The 18,858-nt window shown below is 55.3% G+C and overlaps 2 protein-coding genes across 4 annotated transcripts in view; one reads left to right on the forward strand and one right to left on the reverse strand.

Moving 5' to 3' along the window:
* Window positions 1-18,858, reverse strand: part of LOC122369739 (rab3 GTPase-activating protein catalytic subunit-like) — a 56,451-nt gene that overhangs the window by 12,579 nt on the left and 25,014 nt on the right. The gene's annotated exons all lie outside the window — the stretch shown is intronic.
* On the forward strand, window positions 1,727-17,283 carry LOC122369740 (vasorin-like). 2 transcript variants are annotated; one of them, XM_043344702.1, is made up of 7 exons: window positions 1,746-1,891; window positions 10,983-11,848; window positions 12,616-12,931; window positions 13,442-14,383; window positions 14,610-14,777; window positions 15,267-15,374; window positions 15,801-15,913. In XM_043344702.1, the coding sequence occupies exons 2-6, from the start codon at window positions 10,991-10,993 to the stop codon at window positions 15,347-15,349; spliced, it is 2,367 nt and encodes a 788-aa protein (XP_043200637.1). In that variant the 5' UTR covers window positions 1,746-1,891; window positions 10,983-10,990; the 3' UTR covers window positions 15,350-15,374; window positions 15,801-15,913. The 2 variants fall into 2 exon arrangements, with proteins under 2 accessions (XP_043200636.1, XP_043200637.1); XM_043344701.1 differs by lacking the exon at window positions 15,267-15,374 and having other exon boundaries at window positions 1,727-1,891; window positions 15,801-17,283.

The raw sequence follows: 18,858 nt of genomic DNA on the forward strand, positions 1-18,858 counted from the left end.
GGTCTCAGTTCTATGTTAATTACGGTTTCAGAGTATGGGGATGATTCACCTGTCTGGCGCACGTGTGGCGTTCGGATAGAGGGGAGACCCAGCTCTGACCTGAGAGGCCGGCTGGGGAGGTGCAACTCTGGTCAGGGGGCCCAGCTGCAATCTTGGAGACTTGGTCCGGACAGCAGCACAGTCAGAGGAGGGGTGGAGGGGAGAACAGACTAAACAGATCAGCGGCAACACAAACGTATCACGAACAAGACCCGAGGCAATCGCGATGTTCTCCAGACAAAGAAGCTAGCGATGAGGTTAGGGCGCTGCTCCGGAAACACTCGCAGAGCTGTTAGCGTTAGCGCTCATACAACTCACCGTACACTGACCAGGAAAATACGTCATTTAGTGGCGGAACAGTCACCTACAGACAGACTTGACCCTTCGGCGGCGGAATCCGGGTCTACGGTGACCAGAAATTCCCAGTCTCGGGATAGAAACACAAAGAGCGCCGGGGATCACGACCCAACCAACAGTGCAACGAACTAATCACGAAGCGTTGCTTCAGACGCAGTTAAGGAGTCGATGGAGCAATGGTTACACAAGCAAAAACAGACAGCTTTATATCATGAGGAGGAAAACGGAATAAAGAGTTCATGCGTATTCAGTTAAAACACAATAAATCAGATAAGATAGTTAATAGGCAAAGTTTAGTAGACGGACTACCTCTGAGGGGATAATTCGAACTGCAATCCATAGATCGGCACGGTCCAAGGATGATTCTCATTTAAAAAAGCAATACAAACCCAGATTGGCGCCATGTTTGATACTGGGTGCCAACGGCTTTTAATTCGAAAACGTGCACCATGGGAATGCGATTCAGTTGTCTTAACACACATCTCAGCAGATATTTTATTACTTCGGCAAGAGGAGTAACTTCCCATACGCAGCTACAATGAAACAGATCGTAACCATACAGCCCACCAAATTCGGTCATACGAGGCAGCGAGCATCCTTTCCTGTGAACACGGACCGACTGTCCTGCCCATGGCACGCAGCATTGGTCATACCTCAAATGCGAGCACGTGGGGTGATTGGTCATGTCAGAAACGCGAGCACGTGCAGAGGGTCGAGCGCACGCGACATACCGGATGTGTCTGACGACAGGAAACAGCGACCGATCTTCATGCGAGGACGATGCTACTGTTATTTCCAGATATTTGGCAACGGGAAAATTAATGACTAATCAGGTTTCAGCGTGGCAATGCCAAGGTGATGTCGGTGACGTCACAGTTCCACGGAGCAGAGATCATACGGAAAGATGTGTTTTATGAATCTAGAAAGTCTAATAGCAATACGACAACTCGTACGCCATCAAACATAGAATAAATGCAAACATTTAGGAAGGATAAATTGAAGAACCATGAAGAGATAGACTCGAAGTCTGAGAATCACCATCATAAGTACATAGCTGAAGAACGCATTATCCAGTAACTATACCGACACCTTCGTCTCACTTCCCTTCATAGTTCATTGTCATCAGCATTCACCAGCATCACCTCTACGTTTAGAAGAAGCCAACTCCAGAGCATCCCACAGCGTCGCCGTGTGGTGCGGATTCACCATGGCACTCCATCACCTGCCGCTGACGTCACCGACTGACGACATCACCAATGTGACGTCACACGGCGGTGTCGGCCGCCTCCTGGGCAGCGGCGGCGCGGAGGCGGCGGTCGACCTGCCGGCCAGTTTACGGTGAACGGCGCTCAGGTACGGACGGCGCGCGTGGCGACTGGTCAGTGCGGTCACGTGGTCGGTAGGTCATGTGTCAGCAGTGAGAGACGCTCCCGAAGCCGTTAACACAGACACGGAAGTACAGAGAAAGCCCGGAGAGACAGAGGAGCAAAACCAGGTGAGTTCACGGCCAGCGGCCACGGAACACGAGCTACGGGTGGTGCTGACATAAAAATTAAAACTCAAGAAATTGAGCCTGAGAATCGCCTGAGAAACGTGGAGTCACAAATAGCTTCTTCCTCTAGGAGTGAGCCCATCGGGTTTAACCCATGAAGGCCGATGATATAATTCAGGGAAAGCGATCGTCGTACAGAATTAGCATCGCTCCATTCAAGCATAGAATACCAATCGGCAGGTTCAGCCATCCCAGAGAAGCTTCCTATGTCGACCAAAGGCGCACCGATCTCCCCGCTCAGTCACACCAGTATCTCGGAAAAGAGCTGAACGAGCTATCTCAACGACAGTTGCTGCACACGCAGTCTCTGTCAGACTCCAGAAAGCCCAGAGAGATGCATTAGCCCACGGGACAGCCAGATGGCAGGTGGCTGACATTAGCCGTCAGGTCGTAAAGGACTGTCTGTGACCCGAAGGAGATAGTAGCATCGCTCGGGTGTAAGGCCGGAGTCAGACAATAGAGTTAGGAGTCTGGTTGAACACAGACCTAGCAGCAGGAAATGGGCAGCTCTGTCAAATGTCCTCGGTTATGAGTCATAAGTGGAAAGTCAAAAACCCATCGTGAGTCAGGAGTCAAATTCGAGAGAATTACTTCTCTCGAATTTGACTCGAGTGATTTGACTCTCGAGTGAGTTCGCGGCCACGCAACAGGAGAGAGCCAGTGGTGCTGCTAACTTGATAACTTGAGAAGTTAAGAATTTAAGAACATGAACATGAGAACTTAAAGCCCTTGAGAGTCAGAGTCAGGTGTGAGACCTGTAACTTGTGAACTCCGCCGTTGGCCCGTGCCAGCGAAAGGCACCCAGCCCGACCGCGGCGGCGACGCGGACTCGCTGGGTGGTGGGAGGTGCCCGGTGCTGCCGGGTCGTCATGATGTAACCGTGGCCAGCTTTCCAGCGGCAGTGCCGCGCCGACCGTGAGAGCCGAGAAACCGGCACCGATCCCAGCGTCCCGAGCCGGGGCACCTCCCTTCGTGATCACTTATCGCCGAGGTGTCCAATGTTAATAGTATACCATTCTTACAGTTTCGTGGTCAAGAAACAAGGCTAGCGCGGAAAGCTGAAACCACCCAGTCCCTAAATCACCTCAGATCCGAACGAAACGAACCGCCGTCCGAACTCCCTACCGGAAATTATCGGACGTATCTGCCCCGCCGCAGGCCGGGACTATAATAACTGTACACCTGCTGTCAGGAGGACGCTTCGCTCTCCCCTGGGGCCAGACTGCCTCGTGTCCAGCCCCAGCCGCAGGCATGTCGGACCGCAAGGGCCTTCACCTCTGGCCGTATAAAAACACCGCCACACGCCGGAACAGGCGGCGTCCGTGCGGCGGGAGTCGACTGCCTCTCTCCCTCTCCCCCCTCTCTCTCTCTCTCTCTCTCTCTCTCTCTCTCTCTTTCTCTCTCTCTCTCCCTCTCTCTCTCTCCCTCTCTCTCTCTCTCTCCCTCCCTTCCTCCCTTTCCCCCTCTCTCTCTCTCTCTACCATGTCTGTGAAGGCTCACTCATCTCTTCCGATCCGACAAATCGAGACCATTGTCTGATATCCTTTCCGACGTTCTCGTAAACTCGAGTTAGCTAACTCCAGTTACGTTTCTAGTACTCCTTGACATCCGCCAGCAAAGACTGCACTCACCGGGTTCAAAGAGTGATTCGCCGATGTACCGTCAGGTCCACACCGTGAGGTCCGATCACACCGTTCGTGACCGGACAGCGGCGTCTCCTGTGGAGCGGCGTGACAGCGGGAAGTGTCCGGCCCGACCTCTACCCTCCCCTCCTTCCGCCGGTGACCCCTCACTCCGCTGTCATCCTCTGAATCCGGGAGTGAGCGCAGCGCATCCCTCCCCGTCTCCACACGGCACCGTTTCACGACAGCTCATCGACCACCTACGGTCGGCAGAAAAACCATGCAGCCGTCTCCTCGGCGGCGCGTTCCCATCTCCACGCCGGAGTGAGTCGGTCACTGCTCTCGACGGAGCGTCGGCGACGGCGGATATCGGGGACGACAGCACACTGGCAGTGGTTGTGTCGACCGCAGTGACCTGTCCGACTGACCGCGGGTCTCGATAGGTCATCGCTGAGGCGCCGGTCGTTTACCGGAATCGTCACGTGGCTCCGCTGTCTCCGACCGGATGTCTCACCGCGAGCGGTCGGCCAAGTTCGGACGACCTTCCGGTGATCGGCGGTCAATGACTCGGTGATTCGTTGACTCGTTGACTTGGTGACTCGGCGACCCATTTCCGCACCTGAGTCATGCTGATGCGTTCTCACCCACTCTCATTTGATCCGCACACTGCATTAGAGCACTGGGAGGGTGCAGGCTCCACTGCTGCTACCGAATGCAGGTTCACAAACACGGCTATTATTCATACTCCCCACACGCTCATACGGCTTTAAAACCCGGTCGCAATTGCTAGCTTCGTGAAAAGACTTGGCACGATGTTATTACACCTTGAGCGGGTATAGCTAGGCAGGTCATAGTTCAGATTAACAACGGCCTTGTCGGGCAATCGTCAGTAATTGGCATCACTTTCCGGAAGTCAGCTTTCGGAGCGTTTAAGAGCTCGCAGTGTTGCGCAAGAGGCGACCACATCCTCGCGGCTCGACACCGCCAACACCCGCCTGCCGCGCCGCGCTGGTGCGAGTGGTACGGTTCAGGGCAGAGCTGTCTCTCACCGCGACAGAAGAGGAGGCTGCATTCTGCATACCAGGTCGGGCACCGGGACATGGCACCTTGTTCGGATGCTGACGACGCTTAACCCTCGCCCATGTAGGGGGGGGGGGGTTGGTGCAACCCCCCCTGAGGTTTTTCGGAAATAGTGCAAAAACGGCGGCGCGCAGCGCCGCCAAATTTTGGGTACCTTATGGGGCAAACCTTGCGCATCTTTTGATAAAAAAAATTTGACCGGGTCATGTCAGGTCACGGAGTTATGACGTCACAAAGGGAACAGCCTCCGGCCGGATTTTCACAAACTGAGTGCCAACGCCCGAGGTTTCCTGCCGGTGGTACGGAGATCGGTTGATGGATCGTGATGAAACTTCCCATGCATGTTGGGGCAAGTATTGGCTATCATATGGCATAAGAAACTTGACCGGGTCAGGTCAGGTCACGGAGCTATGACGTCACAAGAGGAACAGCGTCCGGTACTATTTTTGAAAAGCGCCCGAACCACTATTTTGCTAATTCTTGTCACCTCAGTGGGAATATGCAGCAATATTAGCTTCTATAGGGAGCAAATGGACCTCCCAAATCCAAAAATACAATCAGATTTCAAAAATTTAAATTTTTATTTTTCGAATTTCTGCCGCCGACTGTGACCTTGCCGACTTCCGGCGCTCCCAACGCGCCATTTTTAGAGCTAGGGAAACGAAATACATACCAAACGATAGAGAATTGATCAAGGAACACGATAGTGAAGGTTTCAAGTCGATATCTCCAACCGTTTCGCCGCAATCGCCGCGGAAAGTTGAAAAAAGTCTATTTTTCCGAAAATTTGACCTTTGACCGGTCAAAAGTAGGTCAAATGTTGACCTAGGACCAAAAAATATACCACCAATCGCGAGATCTCGGCGAGAGCAATCCGTTGGTCTTTTCCGCTAAGCTCTACGACGCTCCGTTTTCAAACGCCAAGGGGGGGGGGGTCGCACCAACCCCCCCCCCCCTGCATGGGCGAAGGTGGCAGATCGCCGTTTACGGGCGAGGGTTAAGTCGCCGATCTTTCGAGGTCAAGGCAGCTGACTGATGGGCACAAGTACCATAGCCAGGGACCATCCCATAAAGCTTTATCCCGCCGAGACAGTGCCGTGTGGGATCGCCAATTCGCCGCTCGGGAGTTAGCACGGTGTTCGACACACACCTTCTCAGCGGTGCCAGCCGACCCGGGGTACGACCTTCGCCGCACCCATCCGACTCCTCTCATTTGGGGGGCCAGGGCTGAGCATCGCCCGCGGCCATCACAGCTCAGCCGTCACTCCGACGCACCCTATTGGCGCCGGCAGTCTGATCGACTTTTTGCACGACCTCTGAGATAAGATCGCTAAGATCGCTCTCAATCGCCGTGCATCTCGTTACTGAAATACCCAGCGCTAAAAGCCGAGCCATAGTCCTGACAATGGTCACGGCCACGGAATAGCATACTCGAGTGTTGCACATGCCTCGGCGGGTGGCAAATGCGGCAGTCATTGACGACAAGTCGTGGTGACCTCTGGTGACCTGAGGTGACCTCTCGGAGCCTCTGGTGACCTCAGGTAACCCCAAGTCAATTACAGTGCACAGAAATCGACAGTCACTGTCCGTCGGAACGCGTCTGCGTGCGTTTCTCAACACGCCGTGCAGCGTTGGTTCGGTCAGCGACCAGCCGGCTGCCGCACGAGCAAATCGGCCCGCAGCGCGCCCGGTCACGACCCGTGTCAGTACAATGCGGCCGGCCTCCAGACGGACCGGGCTCTCTGTGAGGCCGTTCTTCGCCTCGTGGCTGACGCAGCGCGGGTTCGAGGTCGCAAACGGTGCACGGAGATAGACGCTGTGATATTTTCCATGCATTTTCAGCAGGCTTCCATTTCAACTAGGTCACAGTTCGTTCACTTTTGAGACGGCAAGAGGCGGGCAAAACGTTAAGGATTCGGTGGAATCTCGGCCATTCGACGTTCCTCTTACGTCACTGGCAAACGGAGGCCCTGTGTCCCTGCATATATGCTAAACAGCGACAGAGGTCGCCGGCTGGCAGCATACCGGCCGACTCAGTCGGGCGGCTCGCCTAACTGCCAAATAGTGCGATTGTGAGTCGGCTTTTCCATAAAACAGGAGGCTGTTCGGAGCCCCGTTAGTGGCGTAACTGTGTAAAGTCGTGTCATTGTTCGCGGTGTGTCGAAGAGCTGCGACGGAGAAGGCGGCGTTCGGACTGAAAACGGCAGCGGAGGGCTGATGAAGTATTGATGAGAGTTGTTGGGCGGTGGTGGCGGCGGTCGCCGAAACTGAGAGTCTGCTCCTGGCCTCTGCTGGGTGCGTGGGAGGGGCAGAGGGACTCCGTCCAGAGAGAGAGAGAGGGGGGAAGGAGGGAGGGAGGGAGGGAGGCCCGTCAGCTGGCCGCCCGACCAGATGGCGTCAGCGGCGGGTCAGTGACACGGCCCGAGGCGGCCTCGGCCGTGAGCCGGAGCTGCCGGAGACTGCCGCAGCTGCCGGAGACTGCCGCAGCTACCGGAGAATGAGACGGAGGCAGCCGCAGCGCAGCGAGACGAAAAACAGCCGAAAGGGGCAAGGTCATAGACTTATCCGTGATTTTCGGCAGAACATTCATCAGTCAGGAAGCGACTGTTCCAGCGTCTTGCTCAACTCCGTCAGAATATTCAACGAGGCTCTGACTGGTAACAGGAAGAAGCTGCCAGATGTTTGCCAGAAGAGACTGCAACGATACGGTCCAACGAAACTCGAAATTCGACAATCGCTGGCATCACAGCATCTGAATATGCATTGACCATGTGGTCTGTGAAAGTTAAAAACGGCATCCATTTACAAGCAAATTAGACAGCATCCACACACTAAATTTTGCACAGCATCCGTGTCGGTGTCTCCCACGCGTCTCTCGTTCTCCGCCGAGACGGGGACCATTACCGGCATTACTACCCCATAACTCGGCACTGGCGGCTGTCGTTCTCCCATCATTACGCGGCGCCGGCTGACGCTGCTCTGTTGGTCAGCTGTCTCGGCCACACGGGCCTGTCTCGGTCGGTTACCGACCGTGTCAGTCAGAAGACTGAGCGGTCTGGCGGGGCGAGGCCTGGTCTGGCGAGGTGTGGTCTTTGTGGTCTATGAGCTGAAGCTGGAAGCTAGCCAACGTATGAGAGACGCTCGTTACTTCATCATTCATCCAAAGCTAACTAGGTCGGCGCGCCAGAATGTTGCTTGTCAGTCAAATGTGGTGGGTGTTCTTGTTGGTTGGAAAAGAATAGCCCGCCGTCAGTCTGCTAGGTAATCCATCCTTTAGGCCGTTGACGGAAAACGCATCAGTGTTCAGTCAGATGGTTAGTTTGCTCATCATGCCGCATTTGACATAGTCTGCTACATCCTGTCTACCTTACGAAGTTCTCCCATAATCATCCCGGTTCAAAAGACGATGTCATCGCCACCGACACGATCATTTGTCGGCCACATCACATCATCGTCCACTCAGCGTCCATCGGCCATCCAGCCGGCAATCGCCGCACGGTGCGCCGCTTACGGTTCTGTCGGAAGTGGCAATCCCGACGCGCGCGCTTCCGTCGACGTTTGCGGCGCGTCACGACGAGCGCGAGTGACACGCGCCGCTGCGCGTCAGAATCGCCGCTGTGCGTCAGATTCGCCGCCGGCGGCCACCAGACAAATCAGCCCGGGTAGCGGGACAGAGGCAGGAAGCGGCGCCGCATGACGGGCACACACTGACCGAGTGACTGAGGCGCGGAGGAAATTAGCGGGGCTGATCCGACCCAGCTGGGATAGACGGACTGGGTCGCTATGTCCTGAGCTGTTGATAAGATACTCGTGGGTTGGGCAATAAGTTCCAAGTTGTAACATCGGACAGCTCATGATGCTACAATGGTTTTGTAAAAACGTGAAGCAGCGGTTTTTCTTAATCATCTCTCAGGTGGCCTTAAAAAATAACTGTTTTATATAAAAGATCACCCGTGTGACGGGCTATCGGCTGGACGAATGCGGACGGAACTGGCCCAGGATGGATCGGACCGGGCCGACCACAGCCGGCCTCGGGCCAGTAATGGGAGGCTCCATCTCGGCTAACACCTGCCTGTCGGATCTCCGGCGCCTCACATGACCCGGCCCGCTACTTAGTGGTGTGAGGAATGGTGCGCTAACGCGTCACTGACGTCTGGGGTTCATCTAATGGTTTAGGGTGTAAGCGCTTCATATTGGTATGGATTGGTAGCGTCTCGAGTGTGAATGACTCGAGTGTCTTTCGGTAACTTTATCGTCCAATCGAAGCGTTATCAAAGCAAATCGGTCAGTGTTTCAGAAAGCAGATATTCCGGTGTTGTGGCGAACATCTTTATATTCCACATGTTACTCAATTTCCGTTTCCGCAGATTCTACTTCGGTGTGAAACCAAGGTCGTAAATACATAAAAGACAACGAAAACACCAATTGGTGTTCATTGTGCAATAATTAACTTTGCATGTCTCTAATTCCGGTTCCAGGCGCGACGATGCGTTCAACAGAGGGACGCAGAGATGGCTGAAAGGCATCACGTACTCTACATCGTGGGCATAGTGATAGGAACAGATAAGGACGACATGGACAAACGAAAGTGAAAAGAAGATGAGGAAATAGTTCGGGAGATGGGGAAAGTGGACCAGCACTTCTCAAAACTAGTTTGAACTGCTACGTAATACCAAATGTTACAAATCGGACAGACGTGCTTGGAAACCTCAAAAAACACATGACCTTATCAACCAAGTCACGTTCGTTTAGTTATCCATCTAGCTCCAGCTCTCATCCCTTTTTAGCTACCGCACCCGCTCCGCCAGCCAGCCCGAGCCAGTTCTGGCATCTCCGCCGCGGCGGTGGCAGAGGAGGCGGCGGTCGTTGACCGGCCAGCTCGCGCCGCTCCGTCCGTCTGTCCGTACGGGTCCGGTCACACCGCGGGCACCGGGCCGTGACCGGCCAGCGCAGTGGTCGGAGCTAACCGTACTGACGCCGAGGAGCCGAGATACAAAGGTATAAACCGTACCTTCATGTGTGCTGCGTCCGGAGATATGCAGCCCTGGTTCTGGCGGTTTAATTTGGTTTATGATTATTATGATAAGCAGGATAGGAGAAAGAACAGAAACATTTGGATCAAGATTAGGCAGAATGAGATGAGTGCAGGGAAATTGCGCAGTGGTGGGGTAAGCCGAGAAAGGATGTGAAACGACGAGATAAAATAGAAAATGGAATGACCGGAACCAAATGGATAACACACTCGGTGTAAGGAACAAAGTGAATAACGGCTTTCCGTCCGAACAGACCGGAGCTGCTAACAGACGGCAGTCGTCTCAGAGCCGCGCATTCGTCACGATATGAGCCAATCACCGGCCACCATAAAGCCATTCACCGATCCGTCCACAAAGGAAGACTACCAATCCCTTGACATACCGTCGATCAAAGGCATTCGATTTGGCAATTACCGGATAGCGGGCACGTGAGCGGGACCGGGAATGTAACGGGGCCGGCCGTCACAGCGTCGGATAATTGTCTGAATACGGCGGTAACGCTGGACACCGAGCACCCGAGCGTGTCATGGGAAAAAGGCCCTGCGCGGGAGTCAGTGTTGACGGAAGAGATGTGGGCACGATAGCATTGTTCGCGCTGACGGCATGAACCAGCGGCGACAGAATGTTTGGCCGCAAGGTGACGATTTACTTCATGTGAACATAAATATTTAAATCACGTAACTTTTGTAACTGGACGGAATCAATGCATCAGCAGGGTTAATCACTAGTCTTAAAATCGATATAGAAAGAAGATTATATGAAAGGCATCTGAAATAATAATGTCGAGCACAAAACAACCACTTCAGGCCTAGTCATTCGTAAAAACGGCGTCTTCATATCGTTGTCCCGTGCGTGCCATCGTGGGTCATTAGCTGCCTGACCCAATAACCCACTAATTAGGGGCACGGGAGGGTGGCGACAACTGGTCCGGACCCGGTCCCCATCCGGACACCGGTCCAGGTCCTGGTCCTCGGTCCATATGTAGAGACCGGTCCGGTACCGGTGGGGTCATTAGTAAGGTCAATGCAGGATGTGACAAACCGACACGGAACACCGAGGCTAGGGATGCTGCACAGATGATGTGCCATCTTTAGAAACGAACTTCCCCTGCCACAAAACTCCTGATCCATGACTCAACGTGACCCGGAGTACGAATGTGGTTATACTATGAACACTGTGACTAATGATCAATGACTAATGCTCACGGCGGAGTTCGATCTCAGCTCTGTGTCCCAGTCTGTCACGGAATACCGCGGGGTCTCCGGCGCTGCTCCTGACCCGTCTCTCTGTCCGTTTCAGCCGTCACGATGCGGAGACCGGTGATAGCCGCGCTGCTGGTGCTGGCTGCCGCCTCCTCCGGCCGCGCCCAGTGCCCCTGGCCGAGGGATATGGCCGACCTGCACGGCTCCTGCGTGTGCGCGCGGCCCGCCGGAGCCGCTCTCTCCGTGCAGTGCCAGTTCGTCGACTTCAGCCGGCTGCTGGGCGCGCTGCGGGCCGCCGTACCCAACCAGGAGCTGGACCTGCTGTACGTCACCAACAGCACCATCCGCAGTCTGCCCAGCAACGTGTTCGCCAACATCCCCGTGCAGAACATCCAGTTCTCCGACTGCGACCTTGAGGCCATCGCGCCGGGCGCGTTCGCCGGCCTGGAGTCACGGCTGCGCAACCTCAACCTGGCGTCCAACGGTCTGACAGACGTGCCCACCGAAGCACTTCAGAAGCTGAAGCGACTCGAGCTGCTGGACCTATCCAAGAACCGGATCGAGTACGTCGCCGACGGCGCCTTCAAGACGCTCTCGCTGCAGACGTTGAAGTTGGCCGACAACAACCTCACCCTCAGCGGCGGCGCCTTCTCCGGGCTCGACAAGTCGCTGAAGAACCTGAACCTGAAGGGCACCGGACTACGCTCGCTGCCCGAGGGTGTCAACAGCCTCTCCAGCCTCGCCTTCCTGGACCTGGCCCAGAACAGCATCACCCAGCTCCCCACAGCCGCCTTCGCCGGCATGGGATCTCTGACGGCGCTCAACCTGGAGCGGAACCTGATCCAGGTGTTGGAACCGACCGTCTTCCGGGGCGTGAACGACACGCTCAGTTCGCTCAGCCTGCTGAATAACCTGATCGCCGACTTTCCGACCGACGCCATGAGGATCATGGGGCGACTTAGGGTGAGTACTTTTTATGAACGGGGGTTTGGGTACTTATTTGGGGAGCCTACGAAAAAGGTACTCTCTAGCCTACGCAACAGCGTCAAAAGTTGTAAATAAATTGCACAGCAAATACACGTGTAAGACGTTTTGCACATTTCACCAAATAAAGCTCATTTTGGCGCTTAATAGAAAATTGACACAATAAACGAAAAAGAATTTCACCGAAACGGAAACGCGCGTATCTCTAGCAAAGTACGTGAAATACAGAACATATCAAAACTTCGGGTCGAGGCATGCGGCAATGTTTCCTGTGCAGACTCACGACAGAAATGAGAAGCGTCGCGCCATTTTCCTTCTCACACGTCTGGGACGCAGTCACGACTCTAACGCGCAGAAATTCCACCTCTGCGCGCAAAACTCGGCGCGCATGACTGGCCGCTGTCTGCATAACGGATCGGCGTCGGCCGGTGAGCTCTGCAAACCCGATCACCCGTGACGACCGGACGATCGATCAGCCGTAACAGAGACGGCGCTGCTTCAGCGGGCTTCTCGGACCTCGCCCAGTCGCGCCTAGGACTGAAAGCACCGACTGGAACTGTTCCTAAAATCCCAATTCCGGTTGTGATGCATCAGCTATTTACACAAAACAGCCATGAGAGTTCCAATTGGTCATCGTGTTTAGGAATGCTAAATTTTGGCCAAGAAGCACACCACCATCATAATCGCGTCTCTCATCCGTACACCCGCGCTATTACAGCCGAGTCTCATGTCCCACGTCTCGGCAGGTGCTCGACATCGGCTTCAACCTGCTGACCGAGCTGCCGGACAACTGTCTCAAGTCGATGACGTCGCTCACGCTGCTGGCGCTCGACGGGAACCCGCTGGCCACACTGCCGGAGGCGGCGTTCAGCCACCTGCGCTCCACGCTGCGCGGCCTCAGCCTGGGCGGCCGCTTCCTGACGTGCGACTGCCGCGTGCGCTGGATCGCCCAGTGGATCCGCGACGCCGACCTGCAGGTCACCAGCCGCGAGCGGAACCCGCAGTTCTGCGGCAGCCCGCCTGACTTCCGCGACCGGACCTTCTACCAGCTCAACGTCGAAGGTAGGTTTGGACGGGGTAGCTGACGGGATATCTATCTAGGTAGAGGTTTATAAGCATGGTATACGGTGATGAAAGTGGAAAACGACTTGAATGTTCCTTGTTTACCTCTTCTTTGTGCGAGATGTGAACAGAATCGAATGAAAAGCATTTTGTCGTACTTAAATCAGTCCATGCATTTTCGATATTCAATTTTTTTCTTTCAAACTAGATCCATTGCGATTTCCTAAACAAATTAAAATCAATCACTGACGAGCCAGGTGACAGGCATATAACGCTCCAACAGGCCCCAGTGTCACGCTTTGCGGCTCTGATAAACGCAGCCGATAAACCGTGAACGCAACACCGCCACTTGCGGGCTTTTAAATCGTGGGATGCCTATTATGGTCGGGGACGCACCGTTGACTGTGCCGGTCACGGCGCGTCATCCATCAAACAGAATCACCGAGCCGGGACGGCACCCCGGCGTCTGGTCCGTTCGACGTCCTAACCCACTCCGCCCGCTCTCCTCAGAGTTTGTCTGTGTGGCCGAGACCACCACCACCGAGCGCCGACCGCCGTCCACATCTCAGGAGACGACGACCGAGCGTCGGCGAACCACCGAGCGACGTCGCATCGCGCGGCCCCGTCCGCCGGCGCCACGACCCACCGCCGCCCCCGCTGCACCCGTCGACACCACGCCGCAGCCGACGCCGCCGACGCGCCGTCCGACGGCCGAGGTGCAGATCACCCGGCGTCCCGAGGCGACCACCTTCCGGCCGGTGTACACCCAGCCGCCGTACCGGCGCGCGCCCTCCTCCGAGGCGCCCGTAGTGGCGGCCGCCGCGCCCACCGCCCGGCCCAGCCTCATCTTCAAGCCCGAGTCGGCGTTCGGCGGAGCAGCCTCGCGCACCGGCCAGGCAGCCGAGGAGGTGCGGGTGCAGGACGCGTACCGCCGCGGCAGCGCCGTAGTCATACAGTGGGAGTCGGATGTCCCCAACATCCTCGGCTTCCGAGTGGTGTACCGCCTCTTCGGCGACGACGTCTTCAAGCAGGGTCCGCCGCTGGCGCCGTCCGAAAAGGAGTTCAAAATCAAGAACGTGCCGTCACAGGAATGCATCGTCGTGTGCGTTGTGTCTCTGGAGGACATCGACATCTCTCCAGAGACGGTGCCGCAGCGGCAGTGTCGCGAGATCCGCACGGACGCCGCCGCGCCCACGCACATGGACACGTTTGTGATCGCGGCGAGTGCGGCCATCTGCGGCACCATTGTCATCGCCGTCATCGTGTTCATCTGCTGCAACCGACGGCGCGGCCGCGAACGGAAGGATCCACTGCCGGCAGTGCTGGCGAACACGCCGGCGCCGCCTCTGGCCAGCATCGGCACACTGCGCGGCGCCAAGGACTGGGACCAGCTGTCCATGTACAGCCACCGCAGCATCCCCAGGGCCAGGATGTACCATATGGACGGAAAGGGTGAGTGACGAACGGCAGTGAGGGTAAATGGTGGGTGGTAGAGATGTACCTGCGATAGTCAAGGACAGATTTGAAATGTCACCATGTCCTTTTGGAGCGTGTCAAAGTTTTGAACTTCAAGTTCTGTATGTCCAGGCCTCTTAGCACAATACGCAGTCGGTAATACCAAGGCAATACCCACCCTGGCAGACCCCCGAGCTGACCATTTCTCTCTGACGCACCACAGGCACCTCAAACCGGGACTTCTTGCCGGACGACGCGCGCTCGCAGGTCTCGAGGAGCTCGTGGCGGAGGCGCAGCCTGGCCGACGGTCAGTCTCTGCGCAGCTACTCGGCCATGTCGGGCCACTTCTCCACACACGGCGGAGGTCACGGCCTCGCGCTGCCCCGGCCAGGTCAGTGAAGGGGCCAATCACAGGCTGAGGAAACCGGTAGCAGCCGGACGTAACCGCTTTGTGTCATATACTGAGACAATCCAGTTCCACTGGCGAGAAGTATGGTCTGATTGACGTTTGCTAGTTGCAACGTCATCTAGCAATGAGATATAGATATGCTCAAAGAAAATTAAGGCTAGCTTGAAGCTTGAATGCATGAAGCTCAAGAGCAACACCTGAGCTAGCTAATCTTTTGCCCTTGAGAAAAACGTGTGCTCTGTACAGGAGGTTAATCGAAATAATATCCACTAACTCAAAATTAATGATCCGACTCGTTTTGCTTGCATCAAGTGCATCTTATGGTATTTCAAGCAACCATAGTGCGTATGCTTGATTTGCTGAAGAAAAAAATACTATAAAAGAGAAAGCCAAAATTGTCTAACTTGAAGCGCTCGCTTAGCACTGCCATCATCCACTGACGGCCGCCTCTCGTCTGTTCTGTTCTGGTAGGTTCGGTGTGTTCGTCGGGGAGCTTGTGGCAAGATGCCTTACTTAGTGACCTGTACAGCTCTCAGCATGACATTCCCCTGTAGCGCGCCGGGACCGCGCCGGTGATAGGTATGTGACGTCCACCCCACACCCTTGCCTCTCTGTCTGTCTGTCCGTCCGTCTCTCTGATCGTCTGTCCGTCTTTCTATCGTTAGCACGAATCTCCCCGCTACCATCTTGCATGCTGCTTCTTTACCCGGCGCTGCTATGATATTTGTGATATTTGAGTCAAAGACATTTGTAGTCAGAAAGAAGTGTTAACCAAAAACAGCGTTCTAATAATGCAATACGCTACTACGCTTCTAATGCTCTGCTTCAAGTAACATTGTTCGTTTGAAGAGATTCTATATAACAGCGTTATTTCAATGCAACACAATTTTCCTTTGTATTTTCACTATTTTAGTCCACATTTTCACTGCATGTGGTTTTTCACATTATATACTCAATACTGTTTTGTGGTTTGGTTCTAACCCTGTTCCGTCTGTTCCGTTTCAGAGCTGCGAGCCTCGCGCACATCTCTGGCGTCCGGTTTCGGCGGGGGCGGAGGCGGGGGCGGTGGCGGGGGCGGCGACCGGCGCCGCAGCCGGCGGCAGTCCATGTCCCGTGACCGGAGCACGTCCCGGCTCTCCAGTCAGTTCACCGACGACACGGACGGCTGGACCGACCACGACATGGACATCTACATGGCGGCCAACGCCACCGCGCGCAACGGCGGGCACAACCTCGTTCAGCTATGAAGGCCAACCTCGTCCAGCTCTGAGAGCACGATATCGAACATATCCCCGAGATAAAGGCGTCGAACAGGTCTGAGGTCAAGGCGTCCAGCAGGTCTGAGGACACAGCCGCGTCCAGCTATGAGTGAGAGCACAACCTCATCGAGCTGAGAACAGGGCGCAGTCGAGATCTGGGGACTCGGTGTTGGCGAGGTCTAGGACCAGGAGCGATAGCGTCCAGTAACTCTCCGAAGTAGCTGGATGTCTCAGAAATGCCGACACACGAAGAGGTGTTTAATCCCAGCGCCCGTCACCAGAACACACCCTGGCAAGTCATCCCGGGTGGCGTGGTCGGAGTGGTCGATTACACCACAGAAGAAACTCGGAGCTAGTGGCATCGTAGGGGACAGGAACCGCGTGCCTCGAGTGACGAAATCAGATCGGCTGATCGGAGTGTGTCTCAGACAGTCGCTAAGTGCCGGACCGCGCTGGACCGTGATGTGAGTGTGCGAGTGAGCGAGTGAGCGAGTGAGGAGTGCGCGCCCCGCGGGCGGCAGCGGTGGCGGCTGTGTGAGTCGTCCCGTATCTCGCCGCCCGGACAATGCGGGGCAGCACCGGAGTGGCGATCATGCTACAGGCCTCATAAGAATGTCTTAGTGCCGGTCGTTCGTGAGCCCGTCAAACTCCGGTACACTCCATATTCAGAAGCGGCCTAAGGCCTGATACAGCCCCCCCCCCCCCGAGCAGCGAGACAGCGATAAACTGTGACCCTGGGCCAGGGCAGCTCGGTGGTTCTATTTGCAGCCATATTCGGTCATTTCAAACTCGCCGTGTAATGTCCGATCGTCAACAGCGATGCCGTTGTTTTGTATTTATGTTATGTGATTATGCTGTATAAAATGTCGATTGTTTAGGGTAGGTGAACGAATGTGTTGTGCTGTATGATGATTTTGTAAACAAAAATGCTGGATGTTTGGGATAGGTGAGTGAAAGAATGCCGTCCAGGTGCGAGGGATTGGCGAGATAATCTCAGTGATGTGAGGGAGAAGTTGTGGGGTGACATCAGCAGCTGATGTCTGAGAGGGTCGGAACATGCCGGAGCCGACTGTGATGCTAACCGTGTTCCCCGCGTAACGTCACACCCGTGTGACGCTGTCCGGTCCTGTCACGTCACGGCATTGGTCCAGTGACGTGCGATGTTATCATTCTGGTGAAACACACCGGGAAACTGCTCAGCTATGAACCAATAAACGTCCCGTTGTGTGGCCACTGAATTTACGACGAGGATTAGTCGGGACCGGTGGGAATGGCTGGAAGGGACGGGCGGCAGCGAAACGGAACGGTACATCGGGAGATGGCCGAATGATAACGCACGAGTGAACGTCGGAAATAGCGCAGCACAGCGCAAACGGAGCCGCGCACAATGATACTTTCTATGGCACGAGACATGGAAAATTGCGACTGTCACGTCCGCGTGCGAAGACGATACACTGTTAGATATATCGATATAGAAACGCTCAATATATTGGATAGAAAAATACTTTGCTTGATTTATAATCCAGCTCAAGACTTCGTTATTGTAATCAGCTTCACACAAAATGCCCTAGCTAGCCCTTGCCACACATGATCACATAGGGGCAGTCTTGCCCACAATCTATGAACTACCTCACTTAGCCGATATTACATTACGAAACTGGACCATTAAGACCACAGCTCTATTAGATCGGCTCGTTAACCGATACCATCGATGGAGGAGGGCGGGGCACGCCAGATCACCGGGCACCGGGGTCACGACCCGGTCACCTCAGAGGTCACAGGTCAACGAATCAGTGGCCTTGGTGCGTTGCTGGCCGGCGGCAGGCTCAGAAAACTATCAAACAGGTCTGCTATTCATGAGGAGAGCTGGATTGAAACGATTAACCCTTGTGCAGAAACCGTCTCGAGGTATGGAAATGCTGAAACGCGCGATACGCATCTTTGTATCCATCTAACTAACTTCACGATTCTCCTTTCTGTCCAGAACCCAGTGTATTCAATAGACCACCCCGCCTACTACTCCCCATTACTGCCGCGCCAGCCGTCCATGCGCCGGACTCCGTACGGTTATGGGGCGGGGGCGGGGGCGGAGCGGGGCCGGCTCCGTGCAGTGGTCAGTGGCCGGCGTCTGGCCGGCGCCCGCCGCGCCGGTCGGTGGACCGCCCGGTGTTATGAGCAGCTACTGGCGACCACGGCGCCGGGCTGACCACTGGCCTTAGCCGCCGGATGCTCGCCCGACCGGGGTGGGTGTTTTTGTGGCCACCGGATGGACAGAACAGGTGCGGGGCCGGCGCCGACGACGGCGGGCGCGAGGCAGACAGAGGGGGGGGGGGGTAGTGGTGGACCGACGGCGAAGTAAGAGTTGGACACACGCCCAGATCAGATTCAAAAAGCTGCGATGCAGTCAGTAAACTAGAGTGAGAGCCATCCACACGTGCGGTTTGCCGTCAAGCCTACGGGCACATGCGGAAGCGAGAGTAGACTTCCCAAGAGCCGGCGCGCCACCAATAGACGTTTCCGCATATGATCAACTAACAGGCACCAGCAGCCCCAATATAATAACCCGGAAAATTCCGTGAGACCGGCGCGCTCGCTGTCCACCACCATCGACAGAGATTGTGAGATGTCAAAAGCTCTGGTTTGCTCATAACAAATATCCGGTCAGTTTTGCATTGCATTGCACACGATTTCAGCGCTACAAAGACATGAATGAACTTTGGCCACAAAATCGTGCCTGAGCCCTGAACAGTGAATGTAGTCAAAGTCACATTAAATCGCACGGCAAGGGGAGGCAGTCGTGACAA

This window comes from Amphibalanus amphitrite, unplaced genomic scaffold (genome assembly GCF_019059575.1).
Source record: "Amphibalanus amphitrite isolate SeventyFive unplaced genomic scaffold, NRLGWU_Aamphi_draft 001067F_arrow, whole genome shotgun sequence".
Taxonomy (NCBI): domain Eukaryota; kingdom Metazoa; phylum Arthropoda; class Thecostraca; order Balanomorpha; family Balanidae; genus Amphibalanus; species Amphibalanus amphitrite.